This window comes from Pongo abelii, chromosome 2 (assembly GCF_028885655.2).
Source record: "Pongo abelii isolate AG06213 chromosome 2, NHGRI_mPonAbe1-v2.0_pri, whole genome shotgun sequence".
Classification (NCBI taxonomy): Eukaryota; Metazoa; Chordata; class Mammalia; order Primates; family Hominidae; genus Pongo; species Pongo abelii.
This window is the reverse complement of record NC_085928.1, coordinates 73,711,468-73,735,370: the sequence shown is the minus strand read 5'-3', so window position 1 is coordinate 73,735,370 and position 23,903 is coordinate 73,711,468. Positions and strand designations below refer to the sequence as shown.

At 45.1% G+C, this 23,903-nt stretch overlaps 1 protein-coding gene across 1 annotated transcript; it reads left to right on the top strand.

The window, feature by feature from the left end:
- Positions 1–15,257: 15,257 nt before the first annotated feature.
- LOC100454043 (heterogeneous nuclear ribonucleoprotein H-like) lies at positions 15,258–17,350 on the top strand. Its single transcript, XM_024245364.3, has 2 exons — positions 15,258–16,527; positions 16,578–17,350. Exons 1-2 carry the CDS (start codon positions 15,289–15,291, stop codon positions 16,695–16,697), a joined length of 1,359 nt encoding a protein of 452 aa, XP_024101132.3. The 5' UTR covers positions 15,258–15,288; the 3' UTR covers positions 16,698–17,350.
- The last annotated feature ends 6,553 nt before the right edge of the window (positions 17,351–23,903 follow it).

Sequence of the window (23,903 nt, the reverse complement as noted above, 5' to 3'; positions counted from 1 at the left end):
CTCCACTTCCTGGGTCCAAGGGATTCTCCTGCCTCAGCCTCCCAAGTAGCTGGGACTACAGGCATGCGCCACCGCAGCCAGCTAATTTTTTTTGTATTTTTGTAGAGACAGGGTTTCACCATGTTGGCCAGAGTGGTCTTGAACTCCTGAACTCAAGTGATCCACCTGCCTCGGCCTCCCAAAGTGCTGGGATTACAGGCGTAAGCCACCATATCCGGCCTGCCCAGGACACTTCTGATTTACATCTGCAGTCCTGAGGTAATTATTAATAGCACCCTCTTTCAATCTCAAGAGAGTCCCATTCTGGATGATAAATTACATGTTCATCCTCCACATGGAAGGCTAGGAGTAGCTGGTTAGGCAGGTGTAATGAGTTGAATCATATCCCCACAAAATGATATGTTGAAATCCTAATATCTAGTACCTCAGATTGTAACCTTATTTGAAATAAGGTCTTTATAGGGTCTTTATAGAGTCTAAGCAAATGACAAGGAAGTCATTAGGATGCACCCTAACCCAATATGATGTCGAAAAGGAGAAATTTGGATACAGAGACATGCACACAGGGAGAATGTCAGGTGAAGACAGAGATTGGGGTGATGCATGTACAAGCCAAGGAATGCCAAAGATTGCCAGCAAACTCCACAAGCTAAGGAAGAGGCATGGAACAGATGCTTCCTCACAGCCCTCAGAAGAACACAAGTGTGTTGCCCTCTTGATCTCGGACTTTAAGCCTCACAATGGTGAGACAATACATTTCTGTTGCTTAAGCCACCCAGATTGTGGTGCATTGTGACAGCAGCCCTAGCAAATGAATACATCAGGAAACAGAAGCAGCCAAGCTTGCCCTTTGTCCCTTCCCAAATGTCCAGTCTGCAGCTGGCTCCAACTGAGGGCTAAGGGAAACATTTTACCTGAAATGCAATTGTTGGTTTCTTAAATGTCTTTTTTAAAATGATTTCTACTTTTATTTTAGATTCAAGGAGGTACATGTGCAGGTTTGTTACATGGGTACGTGCGTGATGCTGAGATTTGGGTTACAATTCATTGTGTCACCCAAGTGGTGAGCATAGCACTCAATAGTTAGTTTTTCAACTCTTGCCTTCCTCCCACCCTGTCTGGTAGTCCCCAGTGTCTATTGTTCCCATCTTTATGTCCATGAGTACCCAGTTAACTCCCACTTATAACTGAGAACACGTGGTGTTTGGTTTTCTGTTCCTGCATTAATTTCGTTAGGATAATGGCCTCCAGCTGCATCCATGTTGCTGCAAAGGATATGATTGTGTCCTTTTTATGGCTGCATTTTAGTTTTTTTTTTTTTTTAGATGAAGTTTCACTCTTGTCATCCAGGCTGGAGTGCAGTGGCACAGTCTTGGCTCACTGCAACCTCCACCTCCTGGGTTCAAGCGATTCTTCTGCCTCAGCCTCCCGAGTAGCTGGGACTACAGGCACCTGCCGGCACACCTGGATTTTTGTGTTTTTAGTAGAGACCAGTTTTCACCATGTTGGCCAGGCTGGTCTCAGGTGATCCGCCCACCTCAGCCTCCCAAAGTGCTGGGATTACAGGTGTGATCCACCACGCCCGGCCTGCATTTTAATTTCAGAAGACTAGACTGTTTGTTACTGAACCTGAAATGTGTGCAGTGATTTAAAGTGACAGCAGGATGTTTTGTTACGTAAGAGTGACCAGTGGGACGTCTGTTAGGAGTCAGTAGTTCTCCACACACCCAGCATCCAGTGAGACAAGCCATCACACTGAAGGAGGGGACATCAGCAGAGCAATGGTGGACAGGCTCAGGCTGGGGCTACTGCTTCTGGCACTGCTCCTACACACATAGATTCATTCAAATCATACAACTGTTACAACATTTTTCAAATAACTCCTCCCGGAACACTTCAGCAGCCACAAATCCAGCTAATGCCACTGCCAAGGTGGTTGGCAGTGCCTTGGAGTCAACAGTCAGTCTCCTCCTAGTCTTGCTTTCTCTCGCCCACCTCTAATGTTAGGAGACTCAGGCCAAGAAACATCTATATGTCCCCATCTTCTAAACTCATTTTAAATGGCATCTGGAAGTCCAATGTGACAAGGAAAAAACAAATCTTCATCAAATCTACTAATCCCACACCTTCTTTTCTTGACATAAAAACTGTTGGGAGGCCAGGAGTGGTGGCTCACACCTGTAATGCTGACACTTTGGGAGGCTGAGGTGGGCAGATCACCTGAGGTCAGGAGTTCAAGACCAGCCTGGCCAACATGGTGAAACCCTGTCTCTACTTAAAATACAAAAATTAGCCAGGCATGGTGGCACATGCCTGTAATTCCAGCTACTCGGGAGGCTAAGGCAGGAGAATCACTCAAACCCAGGGGGTGGAGGTGGCAGTGAGCCAAGATGGTGTCACTGCACTCCAGCCTGGGCAACAGAGTGAGACTCTGTCTCAAAACAACAGTAACAACAACAAAAAACGCTAAATTTGATTGGCTTGAAGAATGTGTGAAGGGTTTGACAAGATGATGAATGCCAATAGTATATCTGCTGGAGTTTCATGTACAAGATGAAGACAGGCAAGGTCCAAAATTAGTTGAGACATGATTTCCTTGTATGTGGCTTAACAAATATGGACACTAAAACTCTGCCTTAAAAATAAGAATTGAGGCAGGGTGCAGTGGCTCATGCCTGTAATCCCAGCACCTTGGGAGGCTGAGGCAGGTGGATCACTTGAGGTCAGGAGTTCAAGAACAGCCTGACCAACATCGTGAAACCCCATCCTTACTAAAAAAATACAAAATTAGCTGGGTGTGGTGGCATGCACCTTTAATCTCAGCTACTCAGGAGGCTGAGGTAGGAGAATTGCTTGAACCCAGGAGGTGGAGGTTGCAGTGAGCTGGGATTGCTCCATTGTACTCCAGCCTGGGCAACAAGAGAGAAACTCTGTCTCAAAAGGAAAAAAAGAAAGAAAGAAAGAAAAAGAATTGAGGCCAGCCATGGTGGCTCATGCCTACAATTCCAGCACTTTGGGAGGCCGACATGGGCAGATCACTTGAGGCCAGGAGTTGGAGACCAGCCTGACCAACATGGTGAAATCCCCTCTCTACTAAAAATACAAAAATTAGCTGGGTGTGGTGGTGAATGTCTGTAATCCCAGCTACTCAGGAGGCTGAGGAAGGAGAATTGTTTGAACCTGGGAGGCGGAGTTTGCAGTGAGCTGAGATCATGCCATTCCACTCCAGCCTGGGCGACAGAATGAGAGTCTGTCTCAAAAACAAAAACAAAAACAAAAACAGGTATTGATTTTGTCTTATCTAGAGATAAAGGATGGGATGTGGAATAGAGATTCAATTTCCATTTGGTTCATGAAATCTGTAAGGCCATAAAACAGGTAAAATGAAAAGCTTCTTCCGTGATTCTCTTTATATGTACATCAGAAGGAACTTCCAGGTATTACTGTAAGTCCTCAATGTATTGTTTTCACAGTACTAATTTAATGCTTTTATACCTAGATGTTTTACGTTGTTAAGCTATCACTGTTGTGTTGGGAACTAAACACTTTTTTTTTCTCCAAAGCTTTGGATTTGACATTGCATGTGACCTTTTATGTAGTAATTGACATGTGCCAGGGCAGTCATGGATTATTAATAGAATTTACCCCCAACTTCAAGCATCATGAGTAACTCTTGCTTATCCTCATAAAGTCAAATGGTAGGCATTTCCCATCATCTATTTTCATTCAACAAGAGCACCCAATTTATTTAGCTAAACTGTGTCCAAAGAGTAGAATTTTGTTGACCTCAAATAATTTCAAAATGCTGCTTTGTATTTCTGCATATGTTGAATACATTTTATAATTTAAAAAATCGTCTGTTTTGGCCAGGTGCAGTGGCTCATGCCTGTAATTCCAGCACTTCAGAGGCCGAGGCAGGTGGATCACCTGAGGTCAGGAGTTTGAGACCAGCCTGGCCAACATGGCAAAACCCCATCTCTACTAAAAATACAAAAAAAAAAAGCCAGGCGTGGTGACGTGCACCTGTAATCCCAACTACTCGGGAAGCTGAGGCAGGAGAATCACTTGAACTGGGGAGGCGGAGGTTTTGGTGAGCCGAGATAGCACCATCGCACCCCAGCCTGGGTGACAAGAACAAAACTCAAGCTAAAAAAAAAAAAAAATCTGTTTTGAAGATAAAATAACCAATCTTGACATTAAAGAGACAAAAATGAAGGCCAGGCACAGTGGATCATGCCTGTAATCTCAGCACTTTGGGAGGCCGAGGCAGGTGGATCACTTGAGGTTAAGAGTTCGAGACCAGCCTGGCTGACATAGCAAAACCCCATATCTACTAAAAATACAAAAATTAGCTGGGCATGGTGGCGCATGCCTGTAATCCCAGCTACTCGGGAGGCTGAGGGAGGAGAATCATTTGAGCCTGGGAGGTGGAGTTTGCAGTGAGCTGAGATGGCACCACTGTACTCCAGCCTGGGTGGCAGAGCAAGACTCTGTCTAAGAAAGAAAGAAAAAGAAAGAAAGAAAGGAAAGAAAGGAAAGAGAAAGGAAGAGAAAGAAAGGGCAAAAATGAAAAATGTGAAGGAGCCAAAACTGTAAACCAAGTATTTGGGAGGTGAAAACTGGAAGCTGTCTTGCATTAAATTCAGAAAGAAATTAATATTCACTCTGTAAATATCTTTTAATAATGGATCAGAACAGCCACATTTAAAACATATTGTTTGGCTATCAGGCAATATTTTTACAAAGAACCTGGTCCCATGCCTAAAAGTGAGCTTGATTCTGCAGTAAATATTTTACAATTGCCTCTACACACAGAAATCTCTTAAAAAATAGACACTTCTGAAGTCTTGAGTGCATGGTCATGCACAGAAGCTTAGATGTTGCAGTAACAAATATGGCCACAGTAGTATTGCTAACCAACGTCATTTTTTCCCATCTCCAGAACCTACATGGAGACGAGATCGAACAGATCTGAAGCTACTGTGTATGTGAATGAATGCTCCTTTTGCTTCATACCGGAATGCTGCCAACCTAACTAACAGAGAGAGGCTCTCTAAAGGAAAAAGATATTTGGGAATAGAGCACTGGGATGGAAATATACATACCATAGTAAACTGTGTGTGTATTTAGAGAAGTAAAGGAAGAAAAAGGTTTTTAAAGGAAAGAAATGAAGAGGATTACATAATTGTTTTGAAAGAACCGTCCTTGGCTACAAAGATCAATAACAAGGTTGATGCCAGTCTGAGGTTGGACAGGCAGTTACTGGGCAGATGTCCTTGCAGGAGTATTTTTTGTGTCAGGTTGACATGGCCTTTGTGTGAGATTGTAGTTTTTGTAGAGTCTCTTTTATTATCAGGCATACAAGAATAAGAACCCTCTCTTCATGGTCTTTACTGGCTCTATTTGTCAGTGTTTTCTTAACATTGCTCTGTCATCCAGGCTGGAGTGAAGTGGTGCGATCTCGGCTCACTGAAACCTCCACCTCCCTGGTTCAACTGATTCTCCTGCTTCAGCCTCCCGAGTAGCTGAGACTATAGGCACCTGCCACCAAACCTGGCTAATTTTTGTATTTTTAGTAGGGATGGGGTTTCACCATGTTGGCCAGGCTAGTCTCAAACTCCTGACCTCAGATGATCTGCCCTCCTCGGCCTCCCAAAGTGCTATAATTACAGGCATGAGCCACTGCACCTGGCTGACACCATTTGATTCTGACCACTTTCACAATGTAGTCTATCTATTTTGGGCTGTATATCGTGGTTTTTCTTTTTCTATTTTTTAGAGATGGGGTCTTGCCATGTTGCCCAGGCTAGTCTTGAATTCCTGGTCTCAATGATACATCTGCCTCAGCCTCCCAAAATGCTGGGATTATAGGCATGAACCACCTTACCCAGCCAGTTTGTATGTTTATGCTTTGATTCAAAGTAACTTTGCATATTATCGAATTGATTTGCATTAAGCACAAATTGTAAATAAAAACAAATAAATGACTGAAAGAGAAAAAAGAAGTGACAGCAGGAAGGAAAGAACCCAGTGCGCAGAGAGCAGTGGAATCTTGGTGCAGCAATAAATAAATGTATTGTCTGTAGAGAAGCTAAACACAGCAATAAACCAATACAAGTTAGTCTGCATTTTTTCCTACATCCTCCAACCTTGGGTTCTCTTCTCTTTCTCCTTCTCCTCCTCCTCCTCCCTCCTCCCTCCTCCTCCCCCCTCCTTCCGCCTCCTCTTCCTTCTTCCTCCCCACCCCATCCTCTTCCTTCTTCCTCCCCCCCCCACTTCCTCTCCTCCTCTTCCCCCTAACCTCCTCCTCCCCACTCCTCCCCCACTCCTCTTCCTCCTTTGACGGGGGTCTCACTATGTTGACCAGGCTGGTTTTGAACTTCTGGCCTCAAGTGATCCTCCCACCTCAGCCTCCTAAAGTGCTAGGATTACAGGCATGAGCTGCTGCCCCCAGCCAGGTCTATTTTTTTTTTTTTTGAGACAGAGTCTAGCCCTATGGTCCAGGCTGGAGTGCAGTGGCGCGATCTCGACTCACTGCAACCTCTGCCTCCTGGGTTCAAACAATTCTCCTGCTTCAACCTCTCAAGTTGCTGGGATTTCAGGCAAGTGCCACCAAGCCCAGCTAATTTTTGTATTTTTAGTAGAGACGGGGTTTCACTATGTTGGCCAGGCTGTTCTCGAACTCCTGACCTCGTGATCCACCCACTTCGGCCTCCCAAAATACTAGGATTACAGGTGTGAGCCCCACAGCCCTAATTTTTGTATTTTTAGTAGAGATAGGGTTTCACCATGTTGGCCAGGCTGGTCTTAAACTCCTGACCTCAAGCTATCCTCCCGCCTCCGCCTCCCAATGTTCTGGGATTACTGGCATGAGCCACTGTGCCCAGCCTCCAGGTCTACTTTTTATCACCACTATGCTGGCAATATTGAACACTGTCAGTGATAACACATTCCTCTCTGCCGGGGGTGCTGCTCCCACCACTCCCTACCTCTTTGGTACACCATTGCCCCAGAGAGGGTTTAAAGGACAAGGCAGTGGAAAATAGAAGAAGATAAAAAAAAACTATTGTCTAATCTAGCGGTTTTCAACTAGTGGTTATTTTGCCCCACCCTACCATCCCCTCTCCCCCTCCTGGGGGTATCTAGCAATGTCCGGATATATTTTTATTTGTCCCAACTAGGAGTGGGATGAGGTGCTACCAGCACCTAGTGGATACAAGCCAGGGATGTTGCTCAGCATCGCAGTGCACAGGATGGCTCCTAGCAACACATAACTGTCAGGCCCCAAATGCCAATAGTGCCAGGTCCAGAAAACCTGACCTTGACATTTTAATCACAGGATGCACACGAAGCACTCCTTAACTTTGAGTGAGAAGGGCCCAGGGTGGATTCCCAGGGCCTGTTCTTGTAGACCGTAAACTCTCAGAAGGAGGGGATTATGTAGGTCATTTTCTGGGTAGCACGCCTGTCAAGGGAACACAGAAAGGAAGGCTTATGCATTAGGCATTGGAATCTCAGATGCGAGGGGAAAGAACAGTATCATTTACACAGCCCCTTCTATGGGCAGAGCACTGTGCTGGGAGATTTTGTTCGTTGCTGCATTTGACTCTCCTGATAACCCTGAGAGGTACATATTGGTATTCCCATTTTAGGCTCAGGGAGGTGAAGCAGTATATCAAAGGTCAGAAGTGGGATAATTGAGATGCAAACGCTCACCTGCTTGATGTCAAAAATGCATGCATGCTTGCTTTTACCCATCAAACTACACCACTGATGGCTGGGTGCAGCGGCTCATACCTGTAATCCCAGTAGTCTGCGAGGGTGAGGTGGGAGGATTGCTTGAGCCCCGGAGTTCAAGACAAGCCTGGGCAACATAGTGAGACCCCTCATCTCTACAAAAAATAAACAAATTAGTATGTATGTACTAATTTTGTATGTACTAATTTTAGTATGTACGTATTAGTAGGTATGGTGGCTCTCACCTGTAGTCCCAGCTGCTTGGGAGGCTGAGGTGGGACATCTCTTGAGCCAGGGAGGTGGAGGCTGCAGAGAGCCAAGATCACACCACTGCACTCCAGCTTGGGTGACAGAGTGAGACCCTGTCTCAAAACAAAAAAACAAACAAACAAAAGCAAAACAAATAAACAAAAAAACCCTACACAATTGACCAGTAATTAGATCCAGCAAGAAGCAACCATGACCTTGATGAAGCTGGCCACTTGAATAAAAAGTTTGTATCCTGTACTTCTATGTTCCTTTTTTCTATTGTTCTCTATACTTTGTTGCATTTTCTTTCACTTTCCTAACTTTGTTTCTTTCATAGATAGACTTGTTTGTGTTTTGATTACTTAGATCTATTTTAGATAAGATCCTTACTAGTGCACTTGACAGGAACCCAGATCCAACTAACTAGAGAGAGAGATTGATGGTATCATTTTTTTTTTTTTTTTTTTTTTTTTGAGATGGAGTATCCCTCTGTCATCCAGACTGGAGTGCAGTGGCGCAATCTTGGCTCACTGCAAACTCTGCCCCCCACAGGGTTCAAGCGATTCTCCTGCCTCCTGCCTCCTGAGTAGCTGGGATTACAGGCGTGCGCCAACATGCCCGACTGATTTTTGTATTTTTCATGGAGACGGGGTTTCACCGTGTTGGCCAGGCTGATTTTGAACTCCTGTCCTCAAGCGATCCACCCACCTCGGCCTCCCAAAGTGCTGGGATTATAGGCATGAGCCACTGCGCCCAGCCAATGGAGTATTTAAATGAAAAATTCAGAACAGCTTCAGGTCCAGATCAGTCAGGGTGCTCCACCAAAATAACACCAGAAACCTTTCTCCTCTGCTAAATGGTCACGTAGGTGTTTCTAGTTACAATGATGACCCTTGTCTTAGTGTTTATGCCACTAGATGTTCCTTTGTTTCCTATAAATATTCAAAACCATAGACTATCAAAATTGAAAGAGAATTATCTCAGAGATGTGTGGGTGCAGCCAGGCACAGTGGTTCACCCTATAATCCCAGTACTTTGAGAAACTGAGGTGGGAGGATCATTTGAGCCCAGGAGTTTAAGACCAGCCTAGGCAACATAATGAGACCTTATCTCTACAAAAAAGTCAAAAAAGGAGCTGGGAGTCATGGCACACGCCTGCAGTCCCAGCTACTTAGGAAGCTGAGGTGGGAGGATTGCTTGATCCTGGGAAGTCAAGGCTGCAGTGAGCTGTGGTCGTGTCACTGCACTGCAGCCTGGGTGACACAGCAAGACCCTGTCTGATTTTGAACTTCTGTCCTCAAGCGATCCACCCACCTCATCATTAAAACAATTAAATTAAATTAAAAATAACAGAGATGAGTAGGTGGAATACAGGGAATTTTTAGATGAAACAATTCTTTATGACACTATAATTGTTGATACATAACGTTATACATTCGTCCAAACCCATCGAATATGCAATGCTGAGGCTGAACCCCATTGTAAACTATAGATTTTAGTTAATAATAAAGTAGCAATATTGGTTCCTCAGTTAAAACAAAGGTAATTTGGGAAGCTATGGGGGTGAGAGGAAGAATACATTGGAACCATCAGTACTATCTGCTCAATTTTCTGTAAACCTGAAACTTCTCTAAAAAATATAAAGCCTATTTTATTTTATTTTATTTTATTTTATTTTATTTTATTTTTGAGATGGAGTCTCACTCTGTTGCCCAGGCTGGAGTGCAGTGACACAATCTTGGCTCCCAGTAACCTCTGCCTCCTGGCTTCAAGCGATTCTCCTGCCTCAGCCTCCTGAGTAGCTGGGATTACAGGTGCATGCCACCATGCCTGGCTAAGTTTTGTTTTTTTGGAGAGACGGGGTTTCACCATGTTGGCCAGGCTGGTCTCAAACTCCTGACCCCCTGACCTCAGGTGATCCACCCACCTCAGCCTCCAAAAGTGCTGGGATTACAGGCGTGAATCATTGCACCCAACCTAAGAACTCTTTAATTCAAGACATGGCTTTTCTTCCAGCAGCATGGTCTTTTTATTTCCTGCACAGGACTCTTTGCACCACTCTACTTTGCACTGAGTATCTGTTTCCCACCTATGGAATTCTCATATGATTGGTTGTTCTTAAAATGGGGGTGACTAGCTCAATTATTTAAAAATTGAGCTAGTCACCCCCATTTTAAGAACAACCAATTCTTAAAATGGTTGTTAACTAATTCTTAAATGGTTAACAACCAATTCTTAAAATGGGGCCTCGTGGCTCATGCCTGGGATCACTTGACCTCAGGGGTTTGAGGTTGCAATAAGCTATGATTGCACCACTGCACTCAAGCCTGGGCAACAGAGCAAGACCCTGTCTCTAAAAAGCAAAATAAAATAAATAAAAATAAAATAATGGGTGGGGCACAGTTTCTCATGCCTGTAATCCCAGCACTTTGGGAGGCCAAGGTAGGCAGACCACTTGAGGCCAGGAGTTCAAGACCAGCCGGACTAACATGTCTCTACTAAAAATACAAAAATTATCTGGGACTGGTGGGGCATGTCTCATAATCCTAGCTACTTGGGAGGCTGACGCATGCAAATCACTTGAACCTGGGAGGTGGAGGTTGCAGTGAGCTGAGATCGCAACACTGCACTCCAGCCTGGGTGACTGAATGAGACTCTGTCTCAAAATAAAAAAGAAAGAAAGAATGATGAATGTTCCTTCTAAAGAGAATGTCCTAATTGAGTCTTGCTTCCCTTTTCCTGCAGGCCAAAACTCTTCCTTTAAAAGATGGAACTGACATTCTGCTCCTTGCAGATTTTGGGGAGCACCTATAATGACATCCATGGCTAATGAAAAACTCTGGCTCTCTAATTGACTTGGCTCAATGCAGAAATGTCCTGTAGATAAGGCTCAGGTGCTGTCACTTTCAGATGTTACTAGGTTGATAATCAGGCCAGTGGGAACATATGCAATGTGTCACACTCATTTCATTCTTTGGAGTCAAAACAATGATCACCTTAGACAAATGCAAAGTTAATAAAACAAATGCCTGAGAGATGAGATTTCAGGTTCCCCAGGCTGGCTCACTCATTTAAAATGACTTTAGTAATTTAAGTAGAAATGGTTACTGTCCTTAAGAAGATTATGACTTAGCTGGGTGCGGTGGCTCACGCCTGCAATCCCAGCACTTTGGAAGGCCGAGGTGGGTGGATCACGAGGTCAGGAGATTGAGACCATCCTGGCTAACACGGTGAAACCCTGTCTCTACTAAAAACACAAAAAATTAGCCGAGTGTGGTGGCATGCATCTGTAATCCCAGCTACTTGGGAGGCTGAGGCAGGAGAATTGCTTGAATCTGGGAGGTGGAAGTTGCGGCGAGCCGAGATCACACCACTGCACTCCAACCTGGGTAACAGAGTGAGACTCTGTCGCTAAATCAATCAATCAATCAATAAATAAAGATTATGACTTAAACTCACATCTCTAACTGTAGCATATCCCTTCTCTGTGCCTCAGCTTTTCAATAAGTAAAACTAGAATGGTCTTGAAGGAGTCATTCAGCTGTGATACCACAGAATTCTACCTTTCTTACATAACAGACACAAAGCAAATACATGAGTCAATCTTATCTCTCACCCTTGTCCTTCCCCATCTACATTCCCAGGGCTCTGGGATTCCTGACCTTATAAAGGATGCATCAATGGGTCCATGTGTCTCAGCACGTGATCCTCAGTTCCCATTCCTGTAACTTAAATCTAGGCAAAGTTCAAAGGGAATAGCCACCCACATGACTTTGTACACTATTCCAGCGACTTCAGCAGAAAATACTTCCTCAGCTAAAACATCAGATAAGGGTGGTAACCTTACCCATATTTTACAGATGAGAAACTAAGCCCCTAAATTGTTGATCATATGTCCTAAGTCACTATGTTCCAGAAATAATGACTAGGATTTAGAGAATGTTAATGCTGTGCTAGGCTGTTTTTTGTTTGTTTGTTTGTTTGTTTAGATAGAGTCTTGGCCGGGCACAGTGGCTCACGCCTGTAATCCCAGCACTTTGGGAGGCTGAGGCGGGTGGATTACTTGAGGTCAGGAGTTCGAGACCAGCTGGCCAACATGACGAAACCCTGTCTCTACTAAAAATACAAAAATTAGCCAGACATGGGGGTGGGCACCGGTAATCCCAGCTGCTCGGGAGGCTGAGGCAGGAGAATTGCTTGAACCCGGGAGGTTGAGGTTGCAGTGAGCCAACATTGCACCACTGCACTCCAGCCTAATCAACAGAGTGAGACTCACGCTCAAAAAAAAAAAAAAAAAAAAAAAGATGGAGTCTCACTCTGTAGCCCAGGCTGGAGTGCAGTGGTGCAATGTTGGCTCACTGCAACCTCAGCCTCCCAGGTTCAAGCGATTCTCCTGCCTTAGTCTCCCAAGGTAGCTAGGACTACAGGTATGTGCCACCATGCCCAGCTACTAATTTTTGTATTTTTAGTAGAGATGAGGTTTCACCATGTTGGCCAGAGTGGTCTTGAACTACTGACCTCAAGTGATCCACTCACCTGGGCCTCCGAAAGTGCTGAGATTACAGGTATGAGCCACCGAGCCCAGCCTGTGCTAGGCTATGTTCTAAGAGCTTGATGTGAACTCATTCATTTACTCTTCACAATAATCCTATTAGGCAGATAACAATATTTTCTCCCTTTATAGTAAATGGAGGCACAGAGAGGTTAAGCAACTTGTACAGTTCATACAGCTGCTAGGTAGAAAAGCTGGTATAAGGCCGGGCGTGGTGGCTCATGACTGTAATCCCAGCACTTTGGGATGCTGAGGCAGGTGGATTACTTGAGGCCAGGAGTTCAAGACCAGCCTGGCCAACATAGCAAAACCCGGTCTCTACTAAATATACAAAAAATTAGCCAGACATAGTGGCACGTGCCTCTGTAGGCCCAGCTACTTTGGACACTGAGGCACGAGAATTGCTTGAATCAGGGAGGCAGAAGTTGTAGTGAGCTGAGATCACGCCACTGAACTCCAGCCAGGAGAGAGGAGCAAGACTCTGTCTCAAAAAAAAAAAAAAAAAAGAAGAAGAAGAAGAAAGAAAAGCAGGTATGAAAATCAGTCATTTTAACTACGTAGACCATATTCAGGATAACTTTATCATCCTGCTTTTTATTACTTTATTTAATGTAATTTTTAAAAAACTGCTGGCATGTCTGGAATTATAATTTTATTTTATTTACTCCTCATTCTAACAGTATGTTAGGTATTATCAGTAGTGGGGTGGTAAATATCTAACAATCAACTCTCTAGGGGACAGGAAATACTGATTTGTAGTGTTTGCCAATTTCTGTGGTGTAAATATTTCCACTGTGGCCAATTTCAAGCTACCAATGTGACATCAGTGAACACAGAGTTGAGATGTTCAGTAGCTCTCCATTACATGACATTTCCATTATACAGATGCACTACCCATAAATAGCTACAGGAACATAGATAATAGCAAGCTACAGCAAAATAACTAGGAAATGATGAGTTTTTAGTATTTATTGCCTGTATATACTTATTTATTTTAGAGACTGGTCTCCCTATGTTGCCCAGGCTGGTCTTGAACTCCTGGCTCAAGCAATCCTCCCACCTTGGCCTCCCAAAGTGCTGGGATTACAGGCGTGAGCCACTGCTCCTGGCTGCCTTTATTTTTATTTTTTATTTTATTTTTATTTATCTATTTATTTATTTTTTGAGACAGAGTCTCGCTCTGTCACTCAGGTTAGAATGCAGTGGCACGATCTCTGCTCACTGCAACCTCTGCCTCCCGGGGTCAAGCAATTCTCCTGCCTCAGCCTCTTGAGTAGCTCGGTTTACAGGCACCCGCCACCACACCCAGCTAATTTTTGTATTTTTAGTAGAGACGGGGTTTTACCATGTTGGCCAGGCTGGTCTCCAACTCCTGACCTTAGGTGATCTGCTCACCTCGGCCTCCCAGAGTGCTGGGATTACAAGTGTGAGCCACCGCGCCCAGCCTATTTTTATTTTTTATTATTATTATTTTTTGAGACAGAGCTTTGCTCTTGTCACCCAAACTGGAGTGCAATGGCAGTGTTCTTGGCTCACTGCAACCTCTGCCTCCCGGGTTCAAGTGATTCTCCTGCCTCAGCCTCCTGAGTAGCTGGAATTACATGCGCCGGCCCCTATGCCCAGCTAATTTTTGCACTTTTAGTAGAGATGGAATTTCGCCATGTTGTCCAGGCTAATCTCGAGCTCCTGACCTCGGGTGATCTGCCCGCCTCCACCTTCCAAAGGGCTGGGAATGCAGGTGTGAGCCACCGTGCCTGACCTGCCTTTATTTTTAATAAAATGTATTTAACTGTACGTTAAGTGAATAAAGGGAGCTACTGAGTAATGCTTACATGTTCTCATTTTTGTAAATAAGAGAAACTCTCCCTGGGCACGGCGGTAGGTCCCAGTAACTTGGGAGACTTAGGTAGGAGAACCCCTTAAGTCCAGGAGTTTTAGTGCAGTTTAGGCAATATAGCCTAATATAGACCCCGTCTTTAAACAAAATCATAAAGAAATAAGGGCCAGGCGCGGTGACTCACACCTATAATCCCAGTACTTTGGGAGGCCAATGCAGGCAGATCATGAGGTCAGGAGTTCAAGACCAGCCTGGCCAACATGGTGAAACCCCGTCTCTACTACAAATACAAAAATTAGCTGGGTGTGGTGGCGGGTGCCTGTAATCCCAGGTATTCAGGAGGCTGAGGCGCAAGAATTGCCTGAACCCTGGAGGTGGGAGTTGCAGTGAGCTGAGATCCTACCACTGCACTCCAGCCTGGGCGACAGAGTGAGACATTGTCTCAAAAAAAAAAAAAAAAAAGAAAGAAACAGAAGCCTGGGCAACATACCAAGAAGCTCTCCCTACACAAAATTAAGAAATTAGCTGGGTATGGTGGTGCACACCTGTGGTCCCGGCTACTCAGGAGGCTGAGAGGGGAGGATGACAGGGGCCCAGGAGGTCAAGGCTGCAGTGAGCTGTGATGATGCCACTGCACTCCAGCATGGGGTGACAGAACAAGACCCTGTCGCAAAAACAAAACAAAACCAAAACCAAAACCAAAAAAAAAAAAAAAGAATAAAAAAACTCTTTACCCCTTTGTATTTGTTTGCTAGGGCTGCTGTAATGAAGTACCACTAATTGGGTGCCTTAAAACCACAGAAACTTATTGTCTCTCAGTTCTGAGGGTTAGAAGTCTAAAATCACATTTTCGTCTTAGCCACGCAGAAGCCGCGTGTCTAGTTTGTTTTGATGCCGGACCGTGTAAGAGACGATGATGTTGGGCACCGAAGGTGGAGAGGGATTCATGGTGAAGGTCCAGGGCTTGCCCTGGTCTTGTTTGGCCGATGAAGTGCAGAGGTTTTTTTCTGACTGCAAAATTCAAAATGGGGCTCAAGGTATTCGTTTCATCTACACCAGAGAAGGCAGACCAAGTGGCGAGGCTTTTGTTGAACTTGAATCAGAAGATGAAGTCAAATTGGCCCTGAAAAAAGACAGAGAAACTATGGGACACAGATATGTTGAAGTATTCAAGTCAAACAACGTTGAAATGGAATGGGTGTTGAAGCATACTGGTCCAAATAGTCCTGACACGGCCAATGATGGCTTTGTACGGCTTAGAGGACTTCCCTCTGGATGTAGCAAGGAAGAAATTGTTCAGTTCTTCTCAGGGTTGGAAATCGTGCCAAATGGGATAACATTGCCGGTGGACTTCCAGGGGAGGAGTACAGGGGAGGCCTTCGTGCAGTTTGCTTCACAGGAAATAGCTGAAAAGTCTCTAAAGAAACACAAGGAAAGAATAGGGCACAGGTATATTGAAATCTTTAAGAGCAGTAGAGCTGAAGTTAGAACTCACTATGATCCACCACGAAAGCTTATGGCCATGCAGCGGCCAGGTCCCTATGACAGACCTGGGGCTGGCAGAGGGTATAACAGCATTGGCAGAGGAGCTGGCTTTGAGAGGATGAGGCGTGGTGCTTATGGTGGAGGCTATGGAGGCTATGACGATTACAATGGCTATAATGATGGCTATGGACTTGGGTCAGATAGATTTGGAAGAGACCTCAATTACTGTTTTTCAGGAATGTCTGATCACAGATATGGGGATGGTGGCTCTACTTTCCAGAGCACAACAGGACACTGTGTACACATGCGTGGATTACCTTACAGAGCTACTGAGAATGACATTTATAATTTTTTTTCACCACTCAATCCTGTGAGAGTACACATTGAAATTGGTCCTGATGGCAGAGTAACTGGTGAAGCAGATGTCGAGTTCACAACTCATGGAGATGCTGTGGCAGCTATGTCAAAAGACAAAGCAAATATGCAACACAGTTATGTAGAACTCTTCTTGAATTCTACAGCAGGAGCAAGCGGTGGTGCTTACGGTAGCCAAATGCTAGGAGGCATGGGTTTGTCAAACCAGTCCAGCTACGGGGGCCCAGCCAGCCAGCAGCTGAGTGGTGGTTATGGAGGCGGCTATGGTGGCCAGAGCAGCATGAGTGGATACGACCAAGTTTTACAGGAAAACTCCAGTGATTTTCAATCAAACACTGCATAGGTAACCAAGGAGCAATGAACAGCAGCTACTACAGTAGTGGAAGCCGTGCATCTATGGGCGTGAACGGAATGGGAGGGATGTCTAGCATGTCCAGTATGAGTGGTGGATGGGGAATGTAATTGATCGATCCTGATCACTGACTCTTGGTCAACCTTTTTTTTTTTTTTAAAAAAAAGAAAAAAACTTCAGTTTAACAGTTTTCTGCAATACAAGCCTGTGATTTATGCTTACTCTAAGTGGAAATCAGGATTGTTATGAAGACTTAAGGCCCAGTATTTTTGAATACAATACTCATCTAGGATGTAACAGTGAAGCTGAGTAAACTATAACTGTTAAACTTAAGTTTCAGCTTTTCTCAAGTTAGTTATAGGATGTACTTAAGCAGTAAGCGTATTTAGGTAAAAGCAGTTGAATTATGTTAAATGTTGCCCTTTGCCACGTTACATTGAACACTGGATGCATGTTGAAAGAAATGCTTTTATTTTTTTGTAAAACAATACAGGAGCTGTGTCTACTATTAAAAGTGAAACATTTTGGCATGTTTGTTAATTCTAGTTTCATTTAATAACCTGTAAGTCACGTAAGTTTAAGCTTTTTTTTTTTTTTTAAGTTAATGGGAAAAATTTGAGACGCAATACCAATACTTAGGATTTTGGTCTTGGTGTTTGTATGAAATTCTGAGGCCTTGATTTAAATCTCTCATTGTATTGTGATTTCCTTTTAGGTATATTGCTAAGTGAAACTTTTCAAATAAATCCTCCTTTTAAAAACTGCAAAAAAAAAAAAAAAAAAAAAAAAGAAGTCTAAAATCACAGTGCCCCAGAGCCATGCTCTTTCTGAAGCTCTTGGGGAAAATCCTTCCTTTCCTCTTCTGGCTTCTGGTGGTTTGCTGGCAATCCTCATTGTTCTCTGACTTGCAGCTGTAACAACTCAATCTCTGCCTTGGTCATCCATGGTATTCTCTCTCGTGTGTCGGTATTTCTTCTCCTCTTCTTAAAAGGATGCCAATCATAGTGGATGGAGGACACACCCTATTCCAGTATGATCTCATCTTAACCAATTTCATCTGTAGTGACCCTGTTTCAAACAAGGTCACATGCTGAAGTACTGGGAGTTAGGACCTCAATATCTCCCCTCCCCTCCCCTCCCCTTCTGCCTTTCTCTCTTTCTTTTTCTTCCTTCCTTCCTTCCTTCTTCCCTCGCTCCCTCCCTCCCTCCTTCCCTCTCTCTTTCTCTCCTTTTCCCTCTCCCTCTCCGTCTCTCTCCTGACCTCTGGTGATCCACTTGCCTTGGCCTCCCAAAGTGCTGGGATTATAGGCATGAGCCACCACACACCCGTCTTTCCCCTCTCCCTTCCCCTCCCCCTCCTCCCCTCCCTCACCTTCCTCTTCCCCTTCCGCTTCCCCTTCCCTTCCCTTTCTATTTTTTAATTAGAGACAGGGTCTCACTTTGTTGCCCTGGCTGGTCTTGAACTCTTCAGTGCAAGCCATCTCCCACCTTGGTCTCCCAAATCCTGCAAGGATTACAGGCATGAGCTACCACATACGGCCTTCAATATGTCTTTTTTTAAGGAGGGAGGGGGCACAATTCAACCCCTAAAACCCTCTTACAGTCAATTTGCCACAGTTGTGCCATAGTGAGCTGCTGCTGTTTCTTTTTTCTTTTTAAATAATCAATAGACACAGGAAAACGAACTAAAAATACCAGTTGGATCACTCTCCTGGCTTCCCATCACACTGAGAGTAAAATCCAAGGTAGGCCCACCATGCCAACTTTCAATCTGCTCCCTTCCTCCTTCTCCATCCACATCTGTTCCAATTCCCTGCTTTACTAATCTGTGCCAGCCACACCGACTGTCTTTCTCTGCCCAGAGCATTCTGAACTCCTTCTCCCAAACTGGGTGTTTGCTGTTGCTTCTGCCTGGAATGTGCTTCCACCAGATGTCTGCCTGGATCTCTTTCTCACTTTCTCTAAGTCTTCCCACCCAGGGCCACCTGACCTGAAGTAGAACAGAGTCCTCTCCTGTTCCTTCTCTTGTTCAGCTTTCTTTATAATGTTCAGTACTACATGCTATTATGTCTCAGATTTATTTGTTTATTTTATTTTTTTGAGACAGGGCCTCACTTTGTTACCCAGGCTGGAGCACAATCATGACTCACTGAAGCCTCTGATCCCTTGGCTCAGGTGATCCTCCTGCCTCAGGTTCCCAAGAAGCTGGGACTACAGGCATGCGCACCACACCCGGCTAAGTTTTTAAATTTTTTTGTAGAGACAGGGTCTCGTTATCTTGTCCAGGCTGGTCTTGAACTCCTGGGCTCAGATGATCTCCCTGCCTCAGCCTCCCAAAGGGCTGGGATTATAGGAGTGAGCCACCAGGCCTCATTTCTTAATTTGTTTATTATAGTATATGTCTCCCCCACTGGATTGTAGGCTCCATGAGGGAAGGAATTTTTTTTAAATTTTAAAGCCTTAAAGATATTTTTAATTACTGTTAAGGTAAATTATATTGTGGCCAGGCACGGTGGCTCATGCCTGTAATCCCAGCACTTTGGGAGGCCGAGGCAGGCAGATCACTTGAGGCCAGGAGTTCGAGACCAGCCTGGCCAACATGGTGAAACTCCATCTCTACTAAAAATACAAAAATTAGCTGGGTGTGGTGGCATGTGCCTATACTTCCAGCTACTCAGCGGGCTGAGGCAGGAGAATCACTTGAACCTGGGAGGCAGAGGTTGCAGTGAGCTGAGATCGCACCACTGTACTCCAGCCTGGGTGACAGAGCAAGATTCTATCTCAAAAAAACAAAAAGTAATTGTATTTTAAACAGACAACCCATTTACATGTTTGAAAAGTCAAAGTTTGCCTCTAGGGGTATGTTGTAGAATAACTAAAATAGGCTGGGCACAGTGGCTCACGCCTGTATTCCCAGCACTTTGGGAGGCCCAGGTGGGCGGATCACTTGAGGTCAGGAGTTGGAGACCAGACTGGCCAACATGGTGAAACCCTGTCTCTACTAAAAATACAAAAAAATTAGCCAGGTGTGGTGGCACACGCCTGTAATCCCAGCTACTTGGGAGGCTGAGGCAAGAGAATCGCTTGAACCCGGGGAGTGGATGTTGCAGTGAGCTGAGATTGTACCACTGCCCTCCAGTCTGGGCAACAGAATGAGACTCTGTCTCCAAAAAAAAAAAAAAAAACAATAAAATAAAATAGGATAAATAAATAAAAGAAAAAGAGAAAAGTCAAAGTGGTCTAAAAGTTATCTAGACAAGTCTCATTTCCATTTCTGCCACCAGACATCCAGTTTTTCCTACCCCCATAGGAAACCATTTTTATTAGTTTCCCAGTATTTCTTTATGCAGATACCATACACATATGCTTATATATGTATATATGTATAAGCATATGCGTTATTATTTTCTCACCTTACATTCCAAATATCATTATGTACACAGTCTGAACCCTGATTTTTTTGTTTTTTTGAGACAGTCTTTTTTTTCTGGGAGAGGGAGTCTCGCTCTGTTGCTCAGGCTGGAGTGCAGTGGCATGATCTCAGCTCACTGCAAGCTCCGCCTCTCGGGTTCACGCCATTCTCCTGCCTCAGCCTCCCGAGTAGGTGGGACTACAGGCATCCGCCACCACGCACGGCTAATTTTTTGCATTTTTAGTAGAGATGGGTTTTCACCATGTTAGCCAGGATGGTCTCGATCTCCTGTCCTCGTGATCCACCTGCCTCAGCCTCCCAAAGTGCTGGGATTACAGGCATGAGCCACCATGCCCGGCCTTGAGACAGTCTTAATCTGTCACCCAGGCTGGAATGCAGTGGTGCAATCTCAGCTCATTGCAACCTCTGCTTCTTGGGTTCAAGGGATTCTCCTGCCTCAGCCTCATGAGTAGCTGGGATTACAGGCATGCACCACCACGCTTGGCTAACTTTTGTAATTTTAGTAGAGACGGGGTTTTGCCATGTTGGTCAGGCTGGTCTCGAACTCCCGGCCTCAAGTGATCTGCCCTCCCAAAGTGCTAAGACTACAGGTATGAGCCACCATGCACAGCCATGAACCTTGATTTTTTTGTTTCTTGAAAATATTTCCTGATCATCATTCCTCATCAGTTTACAGATAACTTTCTTCTTGTATTTTTTTTTTACAGCTGCATAGTATTCCTTTTTGGGGACACATCCTGGTTAATCAGTTCCCTATTGATAGACACTAATTGCTTCCCATTGTAAACTAAAAATAAAATCCTGGGCTGGACCCGGTGGGTCACGCCTGTAATTCCAGTACTTTGAGAGGCTAAGGCGGGCGGATAACGAGGTCAAGAGATCGATACCATCCTGGCCAACATGGTGAAACCCCATCTCTACTAAAAATACAAAAATTAGCTGGGCTTGGTGGCTTGCCTGTAGTCCCAACTACTCGGGAGGCTGAGGGAGGAGAATTGCTTCAACCCAGGAGGCGGAGGTTGCAGTGAGCCGAGATTGCACCACTGTGCTCCAGCCTGGCAACAGAGGGAGACTTGTCTCAAAAAAAAAAAAAAAAAAAAAAATTCCTGGGCTGGGTGTGGGCATGGTGGCTCACGCCTGTAATCCCAATACTTTGAGAGACTGAAGCAGGAGGATCACTTGAGCCCAAGAATTCAAGGCTGCAATGAGCTATGATCTGCCATTGCACTCCAGCCTGGGCAACTGTGCTCGACTCTGTCTCAAAATCAAATAAACAAACAAAAAAACTAAGCCCCCTCAACTGACTAAACAGATCCTTCCTGGACAAAGAGATCCTAGGAAAATCTTTTTTTTTTTTCTTGAGATGGAGTCTCGCCCTGTCACCCAGGCTGGAGTGCAGTGGCGCCATCTCGGTTCACTGCAAGCTCCGCCTCCCGGGTTCATGCCATTCTCTTGCCTCACCTCCCGAGTAGCTGGGACTACAGGTGCCCGCCACCACGCCCGGCTAATTTTTTTGTATTTTTAGTAGAGACGGGGTTTCACCGTGTTAGCCAGGATGGTCTACGATCTCCTGACCTCGTGATCCGCACGTCTCCGCCTCCCAAAGTGCTGAGATTACAGGCGTGAGCCACCGCGCCCGGCCTATCCTAGGAAAATCTTAAAAACTGAGTTCCTTCCCTCGGCAAGATGGGAAGTCAGTCACACCTGGTTATACCTCCTCCCTTATGTCGTTTAGAAACCACAAACAACCGGCCGGGCGCGGTGGCTCACGCCTGTAATCCCAGCACTTTGGGAGGCCGAGGCGGGCGGATCACGAGGTCAGGAGATCGAGACCATCTTGGCTAACACGGTGGAAACCCCGTCTCTACTAAAAATACAAAAAATTAGCCGGGAGTGGTGGCGGGCGCCTGTAGTCCCAGCTACTCGGGAGGCTGAGGCAGGAGAATGGCGTGAACCCAGGAGGCGCAGCTTGCAGTGAACCGAGATCGCATCACTGCACTCCATTATGAGCAAGAGAGGGAGACTCCGTCTAAAAAAGGAAAAAAAAGAAAGAAGCAACAAACGACCAACATTAACGTTAAAATAGAGATCACAAGACTGACAGAACAGACTCTTTGTGACAATTAGATACCAAATTATAAACAGGACCTAAGGCCATACTAGGCAAGGGTTAAATGACTAAGTGCAAGGTTTTTCTTTTTCTCTACCAGCTAAACCAGCACTGGCCTGGAGATAAACACTATTAAAACAGTTACAACTCTCTGGCAGATGCAGGCTAACTGACCTGTTCCACAAGCCTAACTATGGCTTTGATTAGACAAGAGACTGATTTCTGTAACTTTCTCCTGTTAAGAGACAACTAACCATGCATCCATGCATTGGTTTTGGTTCTGGCTGGCTTTTTCTTCTCTCTTTTTTTTTTTTTTTGAGATGAAGTCCCGCTCTGTCACCCAGGCTGGCGTGCAGTGGCATGATCTCGGTCACTGCAACCTCCACCTCCTGGAGTCAAGTGATTCTCCTGCCTCAGCCTCCGGCATAGCTGGGATTACAGGCACGTGCCACCATGTCCGGCTAATTTTTGTATTTTTAGTAGAGACAGGGTTTCACCATGTTGGTCAGGCTGGTCTTGAACTCCCGACCTGAGGTGATCTGCCCGCCTTGGCCTCCCAAAGTGCTGGGATTACAGGCGTGAGCCACTGCACCCGGCCTGGGCTAATTTTTTGTATCTTTAGTAGAGACAGGGTTTCACCATGTTGGCCAGGCTGGTCTCAAACTCCTGACCTCGTGATCCACCCGCCTCAGCCTCTCAAAGTGTTGGGATTACAGGCCGTGTGCCACCGCGCCCAGCCCAGTTCTGGCTGGTTTTACAGAAGCCAAGCACTTGAATACCTTTCCCGTCCCTGATTCACTTTCTGATGTGGAGGGCCTGATTATAATACTTCTACTTTATTTATTTTTTAATTGTTGTTTTATGAGATGGGGGTCTCACTCTATCACCCAGGCTGAAGTGCAGTGGCATGATCTCGGCTCACTGCAACCTTCACCTCCTGGGTTCACACAATTCTCCCACCTCAGCTTCCCAAGCAGCTGAGGCTACAGGTGCATGCCACCACGTTCGGCTAATTTTGTATTTTTAGTAGAGATGGGGCTTCATCATGTTAGTCAGGCTGGTCTCAAACTCCTGACCTCAGGTGATCTGCCCACCTTGGCCTCCCAAAGTGCTGGGATTACAGGCATGAGCCACCGCGCCCTGCCTGATTATAATACATTTAAAAGTTAAGTCGCCACCCCCAAATGAACACAGGTCATATGTAACATACAGATTTGTTCACTATGTGTGTAAGACCACCTTCATACATATTAATAGCTCCTTCCATAAGTTAAATATGTTTACTTGGCCAACCCCTCAATATAAATTCTTGTTGCACCCTTCCCTCTCTTAAAGTGCTTACTTTTGTTTTTTTTAGCCTGAGGCTGCACGTCCTGCCTACAGGTTATAATCCCCTTCTTAAGAAATAAAGCTCTCCTTTCTAAATTTATAAACGGTGTGATTTTTAAGTCAGCACTATCTTTTGCTATTACCAAAAATGTAGGACAGGAATTTTTATTCCACGCCAACTCTTCCAGAGTCTTGAAGTCTTCCTGCAGAGTAGATTGTTAATGAACAATTATAGAAAAAAATGAATGAATGAATGAATTAACGAATGTATAAGTGGATGAATGACGAATGAACCAACATGAATGAATGTAGAGAAAGCCTCAAGGGGGCCCGCGGGTACGCTGTGCTGCGGGGCATGCCCACCAGGTGGCGATGCCAGCGGCGGGAGAGCCTGGCCGGACTGGCCGTGCCGCTCTTGCCGTGGGTGCCGACGGCGCCGCCGGG